Genomic DNA, 20,101 nt, shown 5'->3' on the forward strand with positions numbered 1-20,101 from the left:
TAGAGGCTGCGGCAATATTGATTGAGGATATAGCTCAAATCTCGCACGAGGTGACATTACCATACTAGCGTGCTGGCCCGGTGCGGCGGCGTCATCGCGGTGTCTCCAATCAAGATGTCTGCGACGGCCTCTCTGCAAGCAAATGGATGAGGTCTCAATTGTGGCATCAGATGCCACAATCAATGATGAATGCGACATCTAAGGGGTTCACTGACAGAGGGGTGGGGTGATTGCCGTTCCTCATTATTGTGCCCGTAGTGGAATATGCTTAGTGGCAAATCAAATCTCTTTGTGAAATTCAGCAAAGCAGCCGAATAAATTTCTCATCACTAATCATAACTCCCAGTAGCACCATCTGAGGATTTTAAAGGCAAAGTTCCAATGAAATACAACTTCTGAGATCTATAGTAACTAGACTGTGAGTGCAACAATGTTAAAAGTGCATCATATTATATGTTGTTTCAGTAATAACTTTCTTTTAGAATTAAATTTATCTGTCATCTGACTCTGCAGACTATCTAGTCATGATTCTGGGAAGCATGCCAGCTCTGGACCTGCAGCCAAAGAGTGAACAAGAAGACAACATGGTTTAGGATGAGGGGAGTACAAGGGATCGCCCCCCTTCTTTACCAATCAGTGTAAATGTCAAATGTTATGATTATGGTTTATGAAGGTTGGCATGTATCTGCCAACGTTATCTGTAAGTACTATGTAATTTTACACCCTGCTTCATTAAAGTGGAATCATCTTGTTAGACACATACTGATTATGCCTCAAGTGATTCTCCGAGCTCGTAACTCTACTAATTTGGATTTCACATAATAATTAAGATCCGATAACATAGACTCTGCTCAAGCAAAAGGTTTCTCTATAAATTATTTTGGTAAATATGATTATATTATTATTTCGGTTCCTTAAATCGTAAGTTTCTACTCAGCTCTACAGCCCCTTGTGAGCTACAATGAATATTATGCCCTTATAGTTAGTAAGGTCACTAACAGCTATTCTTTCCTTAACCTGACAACAATCAATAACAAAGCCTGCCCCCTCTACAGCCTCCCTGGCAAACCTCTCATCATAGTTGAATATATGGAACCTGTCTTTCTTATTTGTGAAAAATGTTGCATCTACAACCCCAATTAATATGAGGTGTCCTCCAGGTTTTAGTAAACCACATAACTTTGAGAGATATCTGATGTAATCTTCTTTCTCTTTGCAGACAGCATCCAGGAGCCAAGCGCTGATGACACAATCTGCTGGTGGTAAGACTATCAGACCTGTGATATTTGGCTTCTCAAGGTCACATTTTACTATTTGATGAATTGCTGATTTCAATTTTTCATTCTTCTCCTGTAATTCATCACTGCAAAAAATGTGAGAAATAAGACATTTAATAGCCCAGAGCCTAAATTAATAGGACATAATTTAAGTAGTTAAATGGTTATTCCCATCTGTACGTTTAGGGCATATGCACATGATATGCCATAAATGTCCAATATGTGCGGGTTCTTCCTTTTGAAACCACACTTATCACTAGAAAAGGACCTCATGTACATTGCCCCAAATGGAGTCATAGCCTCTCTTGTATGTTTCTTTCTAACTGCTATGGCACTTCTGAAAATAGCTGGGTATGCTTAGGCTACTTTCACACTCGTGTTTGGTGCGGATCCGTCATAGATCTGCACAAACGCATCCGTTCAGATAATACAACCGCATGCATCCGTTCAGAACGGATTTGTTTGTATTATCTTTAACATAGCCAACATGGATCTGTCTTGGCAATGTTAAAGATAATACAACCGGAACCGTTCATAACGGATGCAGATGGTTGCATTATCAGTAGGGTTGAGCGAACCAGAACTGTAAAGTTCGGGTTTGTACCGAACTTTAGGATTTTTGGACTCCGGACCCGAACCCAAACTTTTCAGTAAAAGTTCAGGTTCGATGTTCGGCGAGTTAATAGCGCTTTTTGAAAGGGTGCAGAGCAGCCAATCAACAAGTGTTTAACTCGTTTGCCCTTAGAAGCCATCACAGCCATGCCTACTAATGGCATAGCTGTGATTGGCCAGTGCAGCATATGACCCAGCCTCTACATAAGCTGGAGTCATGTAGCGCTGCACGTCACTCTGCTCTGATTAGTGTAGGGACAGGATGCTGCTGCTGTGAGGGAAAGAATAGGACAGAATCTTTAAATCAGAAGTGCTTGTTAACTCAGCGATCTAACTAGATTTTGTTTTGTGGGTGCAGTGCACAATCTTCTTACCCTGCCCTGAGCCCAGTGACCCAGAAAAATAACTTTTATCTGTCTGTTAGTTAGGTGGGCGGCGGTGGCGGCCATTTTATGCAAGTTCTGTGCACCATATGCATATGTGCATTTGTGACAGTCAAATAGAAGCTTGAAATATTGCTATTATATTCTGGGTTTAATTAACGCTACAGCATATAGCAAGGGCAGTTTTGACTGCAGATACTGTGGGTGCAGCACGCCAGACCTGCAGGGTATTGCGATAGTGAGGTCACGGTTATGGGCAATCGAGGGTTACTTTGTAGGAGAACCCTGGGCAGGCATGCGGCAGTGAAGGAGAGGTAGACACAAGTTCCTCTGGGGCACACTCTGGATGTAGGGACCAGACCTGATGGTGTATCAGGTGCCCTGGATGTTGCAGGTATTTTGAGTGCCTGAGGCAAGGTCCCTTTAAGGATCGTGATGCCAGTGCCTGTAACGGTGGCACACCGATTTATAGGAGTAGTAATTGAGTACACAGATGGTATGGTAAACCAAACGTTGCTTTACTTGGAAAACAGTCCAACTTTGTACATACAGTAGATAATGATGATGCAGTCCCTTGTAACAATATTCCACAAGCAGGCTTACTTCTTAATATGGCAGGTATAAATCTTGCAAGATACTTGGTGGGTAGACAGTTAATGCTTCGCAGAACTATGCTGCACTATCCCCTCAGCTATTCTAGCTGGCTGGATCCCAAGGCCCGGATGCCTAAATGCTGGCTTGAATACTTGGTAATAAATCTTCCTCCAGTATTGACCCTTGCTTCTATTTTATAGTACCTCTGCCTATCAGCTTACTTATCTGAGCTGGTAGTATTGTTCCTGTTGTGAGGGAAGCTGCAGGTTTCTCCCAGGAGGTTCATCCCTACTACTGGGGTTCCTTCTTCTGTACTTGTTGGGTTACTGGTCTCCAGGCAGGCTGTACTCCTTCACTAGCCTCCTAGTGGCAACTAGAAACCAGGACCGTCTAGCTGCATGTCAGGAGGAGGCCCTCAGCATATCTCTAGCTGGTGCCTTCTCACTTCTGTCTCCACAGACTCCTGACTATGACCTAACCCCTCCCTGTCTGGGCCTGGACATTTATACTAGGGGCTCCCTATCTCCCTCTAGTGTCTAGGATGTCTAACTACACCCAGATAGGCCTGCTGAGCATATAACAGGGGAAACAACACATGTAAAAACACATTAAAGGCATATAGGAATATAACATCACTGTCCCTTGTGAGCAGAACTAACACGTGACCCAATTGACCCTTGTGTAGTGCCCACTCCTACCTAGTAGGACACTACATGGGCAGCTCATGGGTTAAATCCCTCATGTCTTCTGCCGGCATTGTAGTTTCTCCTAAAGGGGGGAGGGGTTATTACTTTAGCACTGTGTAGTTTTCTCCTTTAATCCCCCCACCCTTTTCCCCTGGTTCAGATTTATGGTCTCTCCTGTCCCTTCCCCTAGAGTTAATAAATAGGAGGGCTTATCACAGCTCGGTCTCTTTTCACCGGCACCTTCAACAGGAATTTTTTCCTGCAGGTATGGCCGACGAGAGGGCAGTTTTGGCAGCCATTGCTGCCAAGCTACAGTTTGAGGGACCGGATTTCTTGTCCCGATTATTGGCTGGCTTTAAGGAGCCCCCTCCTGCTCCACCAGCATCCTCCTCTGTTGGGAGATAGCAAACTACAAGGCGTACTCGACCTCCTTGTCGTCTAAGTCCCAGCCATTTCCCCCACCCTCCCTCCCTCAATGGATTTACCCGTGGGTGCAACCGGAAGGCGGCAGCGCAACTACTGGGACATCTGCTGTCCTGTATGCAGCTCGTTCTGTGGCCTAGCCCCCACTCCTGTACCTTGCACTCCCGTTGCGGTGCACACTGTAGTCAGTGTCATGGCCAGTATCTATTCCCCTGCTACTACAAGCAGCCTCACTCACCCCTCCTCCTCCATCCATAAATTGCCCATTGCTGACAAGCAGGGGCGCGCCTGCTGGAAACTCTGCTTCACTTCCGGCACCGTGTTCTGTGGCCCCGCGCCCCTCTCCTGCATTGTGTGCTCTCGCTCTGGCGCGCTCCGCAAGCAATACTCCTGCAATAAATCCTACGGTTTTCCCTTCAAATATAATGGAAAACACTCCCACAGCCCCCTCCTCTGCCGAGGAGCTCTCAGTTAACCCTTCCCATGGCTTGCTGAATGCTGGTCAGCTATCACTGCCCACCAATGTACTTGTTACAACTCCTCCGTTAGCCCCCAACTCAGCCCCCATACCAGAACCTGTGTTACAGCAGCCTGAGACCCCTGCTGTCCTCATTCTCACTGAGCAGCCAGCTCAGCATGTTAACCCACAAAGGAGCTCTCCCTCCACCTCTCCTGGATGTTGCTCCGACCACCACTCTAGGCGCAGGTCGGAATCCAATTGGCATAGCTGTTCCCGTCACCGCTCACGATCCTCGCGGCGGATCCGCAGAAATGTCCGCTCCAGGTGTTCTCATTGACGGTCACCTTTATTATCGGAGGTCAGCTCCTGCAGGGCTAGTTCTGGCAGGTCACATTCACGCCGGAGGCGGGGAGCCACTCACTCGGCCAGAAGGTCAGCCCGCTGGGCCAGTCGGGTCAGCGCGGTCCATGAGGCGGATCCTCCAGTTGTTCCTGTAGAGCCTCCTTCTATTTCTACTGGCGGTAATTTTTATTTTACAGGGGCCTGGGGTTCGGCATATATGGGTCAGCAGTTAGTGCCGGTCCTTAAGGCATTGCTGTCGCAACTGGATCCGGTGGGTTCTAATGCGCCCCCCAAGCCTACTGCCCCTGGTGGTCCTCCGCCTTTTGCCAGCGATCACAAAGAATGCTTATTTTGCGGCCTATCCCCTCTGGGAGCGCATTTAGACATTGATACTAAAAATAAAATTTGGAACAACCAGTATGTCGATATATGGTCCTTGATCACAGTCAATCAGCACACGGTTGATAAGGAGTGTAGGCCCAACTCCGATAGATTTATTGATCGCAGGCCTAAGGTGGCTCACACCATGGGTAATTGGTTACAAGTTTTTACGGTCTTAGGCTATGTTATGGGACCGCAGCACCCAGAACGCTGTTCGGAGTTATTTGTTTACATGGATTCTATATATAGTGCTTACAAGTCTCATGGTGGGTCCGCTTGGTGGCAGTATGATGAAACATTTCGTAGATGATTGGCACTCCAACCAGAACTTGGTTGGAGAGTCAAAGCCACGGATCCTTGGTTATGTCTGATGATGTCTCAGAGTCCCCCCCTTTTCGGCTGCAGCCCCTGTCTCCCCTTCCGGTGGCCAGGGGCCCGTCGCCATTCGCAGACCGGGAACCTGTTGGCTTTATAACGAAGGACACTGCAAATTCTTCTCACTCTGTAAGTACAAACACCAATGCTCAGTTTTTGGTGGGTTCCATTCGGCCATCCGTTGTTCACGATTTGCTCCCCCCAGAGCCGCAACCCCCTCTAGTGGGAAAGACTCCAGTGAGCGTGGTCGCAATGTCCCCGTGGCTCGACCAATACCCCAATAAAAGCGCAGCAGCCCAGCTGCGATTTGGCTTTTCCTTTGGTTTTTTCATCCCTTTCTATTTTTCCAGCGTCCCCATTCATTCCGATAATTTACCTTCTGCTAGGCGCTACCCAGATGTTTTGCGAGTTAACATTTGCAAGGAGGTAGAATTGGGAAGAATAGTTGGCCCATTTACTTTGCCCCCTTTTGCCAACATCCGAGTTATCCCTTTGGGACTTGTTCCCAAGCGGGAGCCTGGGTGCTTTTGCCTGATTCACCACCTCTCTTTTCCCAAGCATGCCTCGGTTAATGACGGTATCTCAAAAGACTACGCCTCTGTTTCCTACGTTTCTTTTGATAGGCCGGTAACTTTAGTTCAGGAAGCTGGCAGGGGGGCATTCATGGCAAAATCTGACATCGAAGCGGCTTTTCGTCTGCTTCCTGTGCACCCTGATTGTTATCACCTGCTGCGTTGCATGATAGATGGGCATTACTATTACGACACCTGTCTCCCTATGGGTTGCTCCATTTCCTGCAATTTCTTTGAATTATTTAGCTCTTTCCTGGAATGGGTCACCCGCTATGAAACTGATTACTGCTCCATCATTCATTACCTGGATGATTTTATTTTTGTTTCCCCAGGAGATTCCTCCCAGTGTCAATTTCTTTTGAACTCATTTTGTTTTTTAATGTCCAGGTTTGGTGTCCCTCTTTCTGCCGATAAGACCCTGGGCCCAGCCACTTCTATTATCTTTTTAGGTATTGAAATTGACTCATCTGCAATGGTTTTTCGACTTCCCCAGGATAAGTTGTCTAAACTCCTTGCCCTTATTGAAGGTTTTTGCGCGGTAAAATCTGTCATCCTCAAACAGCTTCAGTCCCTTCTTGGGCTCCTAGTTTATGCTTGTCGGGTTCGGCCCATGGGTAGGGTCTTCTCACAACGTTTATCCCTTGGGACACAAGGTGTCTCTAATACCCATCACCACGTCCTTTTAACCCTGCAATTAAAACGTGACCTATATGTGTGTTATAACAGCCACATGTGCTGGCAGCTTCCTGAAATTGCCAGCCCTGATCTGTCCCTCTTTACTGATGCTGCGGGATCCTCCGGTTTCAATGCCATTTTGGGAACGGACTGGTTTGCCGCCTCCTGGCCATCTCAATGGCACACTGCCAATCTTTGCTCTAACATTACTTTATTAGAACTATTTCACATTATAGTAGCTATTGAATTATGGAGTTTCAAATTGCAAAATAGGCATGTTTGTTTTTTTGGACTGATAATATGGCGGTTGTACATTGCATTAACAAATTGTCCTCTTCTTCTCTTCCAGTTTTTTCGTTGTTATGTCACCTTGTACTTAGATGCTTGCAATTAAACATTTATTTCCGGGCCTCACATGTTCCGGGTGTTGTCAATGTTGCTGCTGATGCTCTCTCACGTTTTCGTTGCAGGAATTCCGGAAGCTTGTGCCGGACGCGGCGCCGGAGGGTTTTCGGTGCCCTACTCACCTGTGGCACATACCGATGAACGGCTGATGCCCCTTATTCGAGCTTCTGGTCTGGTTATATTAAGGCTTGGGCAGACTGGGCAGCGTTGGCTGCTGACCTGCCAGTTCACACGTCTGTTGCTGACAGGCTGCGAGTTACTATTGATTTTATGTTGCAATTGCGGGCCGCGGGGGCTTCAGCGGTGGTTGCCCAGCGCAGGTTGTCGGGTATTAGTTTCCACTTTAGTCCGGGGCTGGTCAGACATCACAACATTTTTCATAGTTCGCCAAGCCCTTAAGGGGTGATGGAGAGAATATGTTCGTAAGGCACCCCGTTTCTTATCAGTTTCTCACCCAGTTAGTCGAGTCATTAGACAAGGTCTGCTCCTCTCCTGCTGAGGCTTCACTTTTTCGTGCGGCTTTGTGCCTCAGTCCAGGTTCTGCCCAGGAGGGTTTGCTCCTTCTGATGTCTCTTTTTCTGACTTGTCTGTGCGAGTTTGTAGCCATCATTCTAAAACCGATGTTTTTGCTCTGCTCGTGGTGCCGGGGTTTCTTTGTAACGCATTTCACGCCCGGTTTGCCCTGTCCGTGCTGTTGAGCACTTCAATGCCTCCCGGGTAAATGGCACTTAGCTTTTATGCCATGCCTCTGGCCGCCTGCTTACTCGTTTTCAGTTTTGCTCCGTTTTCCACCGTTGCCTCGCACCATTGGGTATGCCTGTCACGGAATATGGATCTCATTTGATTCGCATCGGTGCAGCCACGGAGGCCGCCAGGGCGGGATTACTGGATTCGGAGGTACAACGGATTGGTAGGTGGAAGTCAGCATGCTTTGTCTCTTATGTTCGCCCTGCTACTGCCCACCTCAGAAAGCACACCAATGCCAGCACCAAGGAGTTCCCTGGCGTGGCAGTTCTTCAGACAATGTGCTGACGATATGACACGAGTGGTTTGCATGCTGTGCAATCAGAGCCTGATTTGAGGCATAAACGTTCTCAACTAAGCACAACCTGCATGACCAGGAATCTAAGTGCAAAGCATGGGCTGCAGTAGATTAGACACCTCAAAAACCAAGAAAGGTCTCTGGCTCCTCCTGCTTCCTCTTCAGGTGCAGTATCGGCCTCTTCATCCACCTCTGGAGTGACAGTACCACCTGCCACCCCGCAAACAGAGGATCTGCCAGCAACACCACCAACTGGGTCACCAAGCATCTCCACAATGTCCCACGGAAGTGTTCAGCTCTCCATCTCCCAAACACTAGAGTGGAAGAGGAAGTTCCCTCCCACCCACCCGCGATACATTTCTAAACTGCTGGCCTTTGAAATGCTGTCATTCTGTCTGGTGGAGACAGAGAGTTTTAAAATCATTATGGCGGTGGCTGTCCACAGTTTGTTGTGCCCAGCCGCCACTACTTTTCCAGGCGTGCCATCCCTTCCTTGCACAACCGAGTGGGGGACAAAATCAGGTGTGCATTGTGCAACGCCATCTGTGGCAAGGTCCACCTAACTATGGATACGTGGACCAGTAAGCACGGTCAGGGCCGTTATATCTTCCTTACAACACACTGGGTAAATGCAGTGGCGGCTGGGCCTGAGGTGGATAGCAGTTTGGCGCATGTCCTTCCACCACCGAGGAATGCAGGGGCGCTTTTCTTTGCCTGCTGTTTCTTCCACCTCCTACTTCGCTTCCTCATCCTCTACCGGCTCATCATCCCGTCAGCATAACACCTTCACCACCAACTTCAGCGCAGCCAGGGGTAAACGACAGCAGGCAGTTTTAAAACGTATCTGTTTTGTGGACAAACCCCACACCGTGCAGGAGCTGTGGATGGGCCTTAAAAAAAACAGACCAATGCGTGGTTGGTGCCAGTGAGCCTCAAGCCCGGCCTGGTGGTGTGCGATAATGGGCAAAATCTCGTAGCAGCTCTGAGACTAGCCGGTTTAACGCACATCCCTTGCCTGGAGCATGTGCTGAATTCGCTGGTGCAGAGGTTCCTTATAAATTACCCTGATATGTATAAGCTGCTGCAGAAAGTGCGGGTCGTCTGTGCGCACTTTCGGCATTCTCAACCTGCTGCTGCTCGCCTGTCAGCGCTGCAGCGTAACTTTGGCCTTCCCGCTCACTGCCTCATATGCAACATGCCCACAAGGTGGAACTCCACTTTGCACATGCTGGCCAAACTGAGCGAGCAGCAGCAGGTGATAGTGGAGTTTCAGCTGCAGCACGCACGGGTGAGTCGCTCTGTGGAACAGCACCACTTCACCACCAATGTAAGTCCTGTGTTCCTTGTTGCACTGTTTTGAGTACTCCACCAACATGGCCAGTGTCGATAACGCAGTTCTCAGCGTTACTATCCCACTTCTATACCTCCTTGAAAAAATGCTGCTGGCGATGATGGAAGAGGATGTGGCACAGGAGGAGGAGGAGGAGGAAGAGGGATTATTTCGTAGGGTTTCTGGCCAGTCATTCACAAGTGGCTCTGAGGGTGGGTCTCTGCACCCACAAACGCCAGGTACACAGTTGTCCAGCCATGACACTGTTCTGGAGGATGACGAGGTGGAGGAGGAGCAATTGTGTTCACAGCAGGGTGGTACCCAAACCAGCTCATGGCCATCACTAATGCGTGACTGGGGGGATACCGAGGACACAGATGATACACCTCCCACAGAGGACAGCTTTTCATTGCCTCTGGGCAGCCTGGCACACATGAGCAATTGCATGCTGCAGTGTCTCCGCAAAGACCGCCGAGTTGCCCACATTCTAACTTGTGCTGATTACTGGGCGGCCATGCTGATGGATCCCCGTTACAAGGACAACATACCATCCTTAATTACGTCACTGGAGCGTGATCGTAAGATGCGTGAGTACAAGTGCTCGCTGGTAGACGCGCTGCTGGTGGCATTCCCACCTGACAGCGGGGGCACAGTGGAAGCACAATGCGAAGGCAGAGGACGAGGAAGAGATCACCAACGCAGCTGGGGCACAGCCAGCACCTCAGAAGGCAGGGTTAGCATGGCCGACATGTGGAAAAGCTTTGTCAGCACATCACAACAACCAGCACCACCAGCTGATATGGAACGTCTTAGCAGGAGACAGCATTTCACCAACATGGTGAAGCAGTATGTGTGCACACTCCTACACGTACTGAATGACGGGTCTGCCCCCTTCAACCTCTGGGTCTCCAAATTGGGCATATGGCCTGAGCTAGCCCTTTACGCCTTGGAGGTGCTGGCCTGCCCGGCAGCCAGTGTATTATCTGAACGTGTGTTTAGCACGGCAGTTGGTGTTATCACAGACAAGCGCAGCCGCCTGTCCACAGCCAATGTGGACAAGTTCACGTTCATTAAATTGAACCAGGCATGGATCCCACAGGATTTGTCCGTACCTTGGGCAGAATAGACATGTATACCGCTTCCACCTTAACCGCCACGTCTACCGCCTCCTCAAACTCCTACTCCGTATGGACCTCCACCTCATAAATCAAGTTTTTTTTTTTGTTTTTTTTTTGTACGTATTTTATTTTATGTCATTTCACTTATTTGTTTGTTACATTTTTGAGTGAAATTCACCAATTTTTGGGTGTGATATACCACTGCTATACCTAGTAGACCGGTAACATTTCACTAATTTGTCTGTTACATATTTGGGTGAAATTCACCCATTTTTGGGTGTGATATACCCCGGTACCTAGTAGACAGGTAAAAACATTTCACTAATTTGTATGTTAAAGGCAAGAGGGGGTGCGGTTAACATGACTTGAAGCAAGGAGCCCATGTGCACATCCCTTCCGGTTGACTAGCTCCCAGCCCATGTGAAACGCCGTTCCACCCGCCGCCCTGTTGCCCTGCTGCCTTTCTGACCTGCCGACCCCGCTGCTCAGTCGCTCTGTTCTGTTGTGTGTGATACGCTGCCCTGCTGGTTTCTGGACTCAGAGGGAGAGAGGGAGCTGAGCACAGACACAGACAGAGGATCGTATATGAGAGAGGAGATGCGGACATAAGAGGAGGAGGGCTGCTGTGTATGGCGAGATTGCCTGAGCTTCACCCCCTCCCCCCCTTCTGGATGACAACCGCAACTGAGTTGAGACATACAGGCCCCGCTGCTGGACTGGAACTATGGCTACCAGACAGGCTGATATATTGAGGTGAGACAAGCTGTTTTAAGTGGGTGGCAGCTGGGGGGAAATCGGGGTGGCCAAATCGGTCCAAAGTTCACCTCCTGGGATTCGGTTGGCGTCCTCCCCCCCCCGATAGCCTATACCCTGAAGACAAGCCTGGATTTTGATACCGGAGGGGGGCAGGTTGTGAATGGAATTACTGCACGGCAGATCTGACTCTATAAAGTTGGAGAGAGAGAGGCATTGATCCCGAACCTGGAAACAGGGGTAGGGGGCTACCTACCCCAAAGTCAGCTACGTAAAGCCAATACGGAGAGGCTAGCTGAAAAACCCGATCCGGGGTGCGCATAAAACAGTTATTAATGCTGCGAACGGATGATAGCGTCTCTTTAGAATTTATGTAATATGAATACAAAAACATGTGGAGGCTCCCTTCCCCCGAGGGCAAAATTGCCTGATTTTTATTTTTATTTTAAGAATACCGCAAGACTGTAAGATTCCGGACCTTTCCCTTTTTACTCCCCTTTATATGCAAAGTGGTAATACTCCCTGTCCTCCCTACTAACATTACCAATAACGCTTGGGACTAACTTGAACCTTTATTTTGCACTGCTTATTGGGTGGCACTGTGGGCCTACGGCCTGGTCAACACTCATGTTGAGGGGGTGATGAGGAGTTGTACTTGAATGAAGTACTGCATGAATTACTAATAACTAATAATGTCTGGGTTCAATTTGAATTTTCATAACTGCAGTGTTTGACCAGTCTGTGTTGTAGGCCAGCGGTTTCGTGGGTTGAGGAACTGCATTTACCAGAATTACTGTATCAAGCACTAATAACTAAGTAATAACGTGTTTTGAATGAACTACTGTATGAATTAACAATTCACATATGAGATCTGAACTGTATATACTATTCTATCAAAGTGCTGATTGTAAACAGTAGATGAAATATTGATGGGTATATAAGCGGTAGGGAAAAAAAAAGAAAAGGGAAACGAACAAAAGAAAAGGGGAAAACAAAAAGATAAAAAAAAAGGGGGGGAGAAAAAAAAAGAAAAAAGGAAAGAAGGGAGAAAGAGGAGGGGAAGGGAAGGGAAAGGAAGGAAGGGGGAGGAGAGAGGGAGGGAAGGAGAAGGAAGAGAGGGAAAAAAAATAAAGAAAATAAGAAAGGAAGAGAGGAAAAAAAAATATAAGAAAAGGGGTTCTGAAATGTCCAGACAGGGGGCAGGAAAAAAGGGTAAAACCCAACCAGAATGAAATACCTCAATTTCCCCGATGTTGAAGCGGGCAGAAAGATTGAAACAACAAGTGCTGACCAATATAAGTGGACAGACTAGCACTCCTAGGAGGAAGAAGGAAGATATATCCCAAATAGAGTTGAGCGAACACCTGGATGTTTGGGTTCGAGAAGTTCGGCCGAACTTCCCGGAAATGTTCGGGTTCGGGATCCGAACTCGACTCGAACTTCGCCCCGAACCCCATTGAAGTCAATGGGGACCCGAACTTTTCGGCACTAAAAAGTCTGTAAAATAGCCCAGGAAAGGGCTAGAGGGCTGCAAAAGGCAGCAAAATGTAGGTAAATCCCCTGCAAACAAATGTGGATAGGGAAATGAATAAAAATAAAAATAAAATAAATAAAAATTAACCAATATCAATTGGAGAGAGGTCCCATAGCAGAGAATCAGGCTTCATGTCACCCACCACTGGAACAGGCCACTGTCAGATATTTAGGCCCCGGCAGCCAGACAGAGGAGAGAGGTCCCATTGCAGAGATTCAGGCTTCATGTCATAGCAGAGAATCATGCTTCATGTCACCCAAAACTGGAACAGGCCACAGTCAGATATTTTTAGGCCCCGGCACCCAGACAGATGAGAGAGGTCCCATAGCAGAGATCCAGGCTTCATGTCATAGCAGAGAATCAGGCTTCACGACACCCAACACTGGAACAGGCCACTGTCAGATATTTTTAGGCCCCGGCACCCAGACAGAGGAGAGAGGTCCCATAGCAGAGATTCAGGCTTCATGTCATAGCAGAGAATCAGGCTTCACGTCACCCAACACTGGAACAGGCCACTGTCAGATATTTTTAGGCCCCGGCACCCAGACAGAGGAGAGGTTCATTCAACTTTGGGTTGCCCCGCAATATAATGGTAAAATGAAAATAAAAAGAGGATTGAATGAGGAAGTGCTCTGGAGTACAATAATATATGGTTAAGGGGAGGTAGTTATAAATGTCTAATCTGCACAACGGATGGACAGGTCCTGTGGGATCCATGCCTGGTTCATTTTTATGAACGTCAGCTTGTCCACATTGGCTGTAGACAGGCGGCTGCGTTTGTCTGTAATGACACCCCCTGCCGTGCTGAATACACGTTCAGACAAAACACTGGCCGCCGGGTAGGCGAGCACCTCCAAGGCATAAAAGGCTAGCTCTGGCCACGTGGACAATTTGGATACCCAGAAGTTGAATGGGGCCGAACCATCAGTTAGTACGTGGAGGGGTGTGCACATGTACTGTTCCACCATGTTAGTGAAATGTTGCCTCCTGCTAACACGTTTCATATCAGGTGGTGGTGCAGTTAGCTGTGGCGTGTTGACAAAACTTTTCCACATCTCTGCCATGCTAACCCTGCCCTCAGAGGAGTTGGCCGTGACATAGCTGCGTTGGCGACCTCTTGCTTCTCTGCCTTCGCCTTGGGTATCCACTTGATTCCCTGTGACATTTGCGAAACGTGCGCTTCTACTCGTGCATCTTCCCATCACGCTCCAGTGCAGGAAGTAAGGTGGGCACTTGTCTTTGTATCGGAGATTCAGCAGGGTGGCAACCCAGTAGTCCGCACACGTTAAAATGTGTGCAACTCTGCTGTCGTTGCGCCGGCACTGCAGCATGTAGTCGCTCATGTGTGCCAGGCTGCCCAGAGGTAAGGACAAGCTGTCCTCTGTGGGAGGCGTATCGTCATCATCCTCCGCCACGCACCAGTGATGGGCCCGAGTTGCGTTGGGTGCCACCCTGCTGTGAACATGCTTCATCCTCATCCTCCTCCACCTCCTCCTCATCCTCATCCTCCTCGTCCTCCAGTAGTGGGCCCTGTCTGGCCACATTTGTACCTGGCCTCTGCTGTTGCAAAAAACCTCCCTCTGAGTCACTTCGAAGAGACTGGCCTGAAAGTGCTAAAAATGACCCCTCTTCCTCCTCCTCCTGCTGGGCCACCTCCTCTTCCATCATCGCTCTAAGTGTTTTCTCAAGGAGACATAGAAGTGGTATTGTAACGCTGATAACGGCGTCATCTCCACTGGCCATGTTGGTGGAGTACTCGAAACAGCGCAACAGGGCACACAGGTCTCGCATGGAGGCCCAGTCATTGGTGGTGAAGTGGTGCTGTTCCGCAGTGCGACTGACCCGTGCGTGCTGCAGCTGAAACTCCACTAAGGCCTGCTGTTGCTCGCACAGTCTGTCCAACATGTGCAAGGTGGAGTTCCACCTGGTGGGCACGTCGCATATGAGGCGGTGAGCGGGAAGGCCGAAGTTACACTGTAGCGCAGACAGGCGAGCAGCAGCAGGATGTGAACGCCGGAAGCGCGCACAGACGGCCCACACTTTATGCAGCAGCTCTGACTTGTCGGGGTAGTTGTGAATGAACTTCTGCACCACCAAATTCAGCACATGTGCCAGGCAAGGGATGTGCATCAAACCGGCTAGTCCCAGAGCTGCGACAAGATTTCGCCCATTATCGCACACCACCAGGCTGGGCTTAAGGCTCACCGGCAGCAACCACTCGTCGGTCAGTTGTTCAATACCCCGCCACAACTCCTGTGCGGTGTGGGGCCTGTCCCCCAAACATAAGAGTTTCATAATGGCCTGCTGACGTTTACCCCGGGCTGTGCTGAAGTTGGTGGTGAAGGTGTGTGGCTGACTGGATGAGCAGGTGGAAGAAGAGGCGGAGGAAGCTGAGTAGAAGGAGGAGACTACAGGAGGCAAAAATGTTGCCCTGCGATCTTTGGCGGCGGAAGGACGTGCGCCAAACAGCTTTCCGCCTGGGGCCCAGCCGCCACTACATTTACCCAGTGTGCAGTTAGGGAGATATAGCGTCCCTGGCCGTGCTTACTGGTCCACTTATCTGTGGTTAGGTGGACCTTGCCACAGATGGCGTTGCGCAGTGCACACTTGATTTTATCGGAAACTTGGTTGTGCAGGGAAGGCACGGCTCTCTTGGAGAAGTAGTGGCGGCTGGGAACATCATACTGTGGGACAGCAAGCTACATGAGCTGTTTGAAGCTGTCTGTGTCCACCAGCCTGAATTACAGCATTTCATAGGCCAGTAGTTGTTTTAGGTTATATTTTTTGGGAGAGAGACCTGATAGTGTCTGAAAAAATGTCCAGTAAGTATCATTTTCGAGGGATTATTTTCAATGATTCAAAATCAATTGTTTATTTATTTTTAATTGTTTCAATAGGCTATTCAAGTGAGTCCGGGAACTCTCCTCCAAGCCAACTAGTTTGCTTGGATACGGTATGTCATGTTTTAAAGCTTTATATTATTATCCCATGTCCAAAATATTAATGTTTTTTTTCTTTCACAGCAATCGTCAACGGAGGAGAGGTTTTCTGGCCCTGCTCCGACAGCGGGAGAGGAGGAAGTCGGGGGTGGACACCATGAAGCGGTACATTTTTTAAATTTTATTTTTGCGTTTTTACTTATTTTTTTTAATTTTTGGTTATTAAGTTTGATATTCTTTTATTTTAGTCTAATCCTACTGTTGCCTCAAGAGGTCGTCAGCAACCACCCACAAGGCGCCGGGGAGCACGTGGCGGTCGGTGACGTGTGAGTATATCTCAGTATTGAATCTTGTTATATCATATGTGTAAATTATAAAAAAAAAAAGTAATTATTCAATTATTTTCTCATTTATTTAGGGTTCAAGGGCCTCTGCCAGAACGGATGAGGAGGAATTTTCCGGATTCTATATTGACAATGAACTCCTCATCCATCTGGTGGAGGAACGCGTCCCACTCTGGGACCATACCGACCGCCGCCATGCAGACTATCACCTGACCCGGAGTCTGTGGATGGAGATTTGTGTCAAAATACTTACGGATTGGGACAACCTCAGTGAAGGCCAACAGGAAGATTGCAGTAAGTAGCCTTACATTTTTTAAATTGATTAGTTATCAGTCATGTCCAAACTGCGGCCCTCCAACTGTTGCAAAACTACAACTCCCAGCATGCCCTATCCAGGCATGTCAGGAGTAGTAGTTTTGCAACAGCTGTAGGGCTGCAGTTTGGTAATGCCTGTAATTTGAGAGTAATGTTTATTTTTATATTTTTCATAGACGTCAGTCATGGTGCGATGGCGCTCAATAAGGGACCGCTATAAGAAAGATTATAACGAGGAGGTCAATCGCCCGAGTGGGTCTGGCAGATCCCGCCGGCAGCTGTACCGCTATGCGGCTGCCCTAGGGTTCCTACGTAGAACCCTAGAGCTGCGAAGGTAAGTAAAAAAATCCATATAAAAATGGTAAAATGTAGAAGTAGATTTTAAAAACATGCTCGCTTTTTTTTTTTTTTACAGAGCAACTAGCAGTACTCGGGCGCCAGAACCTCCTCGTGAAAGTGATCAAGAGGCGGTCCCTGCTGAGCTGCCACCCGCGGATCCCTCTCCACCTCGTCCAGCACCTGGTCAGGATCCAAATCGTCCTCTACTGGTGCCCTCTGGTGACGCAACAATGGCGGTTATGGCGCCACTTTTTGAGGCGTTGATGCGTCGCCAGAGGGCCGGTAGAAGCCGCCAAGCTGATTATGAAGACCTCACAAGGCTCTTGTATGAGACCTTGTGTGGTTACAGCAATAGGATTGTAGCCATGGAGGCCGTGCTGAGAAGTCTGCAGGAGTGTGTGGCGCAGTTTTCTCAGCCGGGCCCGCTACAAACCTATTGGCCATCAGTTAATCAGCTGGTGGCGGACTTTACCCCCGACCAGGTGTTGGAGTTCAGACGTAGGGTGGAGGATGCGGTGTGGGATTTGAGACACCGCACAACTTCCGTCCCCCAACCACCGACCTATCCCACGTCCCATTCCTATCCCCCACCACAACATCCTCACCACTTCTAACCTCCTCAAACTCCAACCCGTCCACCTCAACCACCTCCCCATTCTCCAACCCCGAGCCTTTTCACCACTGTTCTCTCTCTCCTCCTAACTATTTTCAACCATCAACTTTCACCACTCCTTCGCTGGCTCGGGCAACTCCTTCACCCAATCCCCCATCCCGGTTGCATACTCCCGCTGTCTCTCCTCCCACATGACACATTTCAGTGTCCACCAGAACATACGAAGGTGGAGAGGGATCAAGCCATGCACTGCCTTCCACCCCCCAAAAAAAAAATGAATATTCGATTTCGCGAATATATAGAACTATATTCAAAATATTCGCGAAATCTCGAAATTGCGATATTCGAGAAAAAAATTTGCAATTCGAATATTCGCGCTCAACACTATTGCTAACCCCACAGCACAAAATTACAAAGAATGGACAGATAAAGCGACCGAACTGGAAAGTGATTTGCTCTTATTGGCTGAACAACAAAAAGAGAACTATGTAAGGCATAATTATATTTTTGCACATATACCTGGTAAAAAGTTGGCTGCCCTGGTGGCAACTCAGAATGAAAATAATAAATATATTTACTGCTTGACAGATAAATTTGGCCATAAAACTGTTGATCAAATGGCAAAATTAGAGCTTCTTAGGGAATACTTTGAAGATATATACAGTAGTAATGTAAACAAGAGTGCGGTGGAACTACAACAATTCCTAAGGAAAATTACTATCACCAAATTAACTACTGATCAGAGAGAAAGCCTAGAAGCCCCCTTAGATTTGGCTGAAGTAGAGATAATACTGTCCAAGATAACCATGAATAAGACCCCAGGAACAGATGGTACCCCATTTGAAATTTATGCTCAATATAAATAAGTACTAATTTCGAAATTGCTCACAATGTGGACAGTCTCGAGGGAATTAGGAAAACTCCCAGATTCTGTCAGAGAAGCTTTAATTACCTTAATATTAAAACCAGGGAAAGACCCGGAGATTCCGAACTCATTAATTAACACCGATAATAAAATATTAGCAAGGATCCTTGGAAACAGACTTGGGAGAGTGGCGCCTGGAATCATTCATGAGGATCAGTCGGGCTTTATGCCAGGTAGAACTACAAGTGATAACATAATCAGATACTTCATGGGTACCCAGTTGGAACCCACAAACTGTGGAGAATGTATGATTGTAACTATAGATGCCTCAAAAGCCTTGCTACATTGAAGAGAATGGGATTTGGAGACTACTTTGTGTCTTGGGTTAAGTTATTATATACTGAAGTCTCCGCTAGGCTAATACTGAATGGCGAGTATTCAGAGAAAATACATATCGCTAGGGGGGTTAGGCAGGGTTGCCCTCTATCCCCCTATTATGCGCCATAGCCATGGAACCCCTAGCGGATATGATTAGACAAGACAAAGAAATTGTAGGATTTAGGTTTGAGGCATATGAGGAAAAAATGTCATTGTATGCAGACGATATTATGCTGTTTGTGGGATCTCACGGTTCACTTATGAAGATCTTCCAGGTATTTGAAGAATATAGTAAATATACTGGACTGAATATAAACTGGTCCAAATCGGCCTGTATCCCGATTGATCCTCTGAACAGGTTTGTACTGGGGCTACTTGAAATTAAAGGGAGGCAAGAACCGGTTAAATATTTGGGTATTCAGATAACATCCAACTCCAGGGACTATTTACAGCTGAATGTGGTCTCTAAAATACAAGAGATGCGGAAGAAAATAGAGGTCTGGAAAAAAAATCTTATTTCGATGGTAGGTCGTATCTCACTTTTGAAAATGTGCATTTTACCTTCCTTAAACTATATGCTATGGAATGCACCAATAATAATTCCTAAAAGAGTCTTTAAAACAATAGCTACCCTAATAACAGATCTGATATGGCGAGGCAAAAAAACGAGAATAAGAGCACAGATACTGCATATTCATGAGAAAGAGGGTGGTTTATCAGTTCCGGATCTAGAGTTGTATTTAATTTCTGGACAGATCAGAAACGTGATAATATGGAGCCACTCCTATAGATACAAGATTCTGGTATCCGGGGTTAAGAAAGGTCTGGAAAACTGTAATATTTTTCAACTAATATAAGCAAACATTCTGTCTCAAAAGCAAGTTAAGAAAATACCCCTATTGGACATGTGTACTAAATCTTGGAATAAGGTAAAAGAACTTTGGTCACATAAGGGAATACACTCAGACACCTTGGGATAACACCCATCTAATGGAACAAAAATTCTGGTGGAAATATGGAATTTTCAAATTGGGCCAGATATGGAGAGAGGGAGACATAATTACCTATCAAGAACTTAAAAATTGATACGTAAAAGGTAATAAATATCTGAGGTTTTTTTTATTTACAATTTAAACAAGCCCTGCCAGCGGAGATAGGGAAAGGAATGCAAATTGTCCCTTTTCCACCAATCTTAGCTAATATTGCGAATTTAGCAGTAGGGAGGTGCAACGGATCTCCTAGCACCCTGACCGGGTACCTCCGTCGATGGATGCTCCTAGTGCTTCCCGAGGACTCCAAGCACTCCACTTGACACCGTAAGTGCTGCAGACCCCACAAACCGCCGA

The 20,101-nt window shown here is 47.5% G+C and overlaps 1 protein-coding gene across 1 annotated transcript in view; it reads right to left on the reverse strand.

Moving 5' to 3' along the window:
* Positions 1–919: 919 nt before the first annotated feature.
* The window catches only part of LOC122926832 (nicotinamide N-methyltransferase-like), a 59,571-nt gene continuing 40,389 nt past the window's right edge, over positions 920–20,101 (reverse strand). The window contains exon 3 of the mRNA XM_044278336.1: positions 920–1,363. Within this exon, the coding sequence (XP_044134271.1) occupies positions 940–1,363 (424 nt within the window). The 3' untranslated portion in view covers positions 920–939. The remainder of the gene's footprint in view (positions 1,364–20,101) is intronic.

Source organism: Bufo gargarizans, chromosome 2, assembly GCF_014858855.1.
Source record: "Bufo gargarizans isolate SCDJY-AF-19 chromosome 2, ASM1485885v1, whole genome shotgun sequence".
Taxonomy (NCBI): domain Eukaryota; kingdom Metazoa; phylum Chordata; class Amphibia; order Anura; family Bufonidae; genus Bufo; species Bufo gargarizans.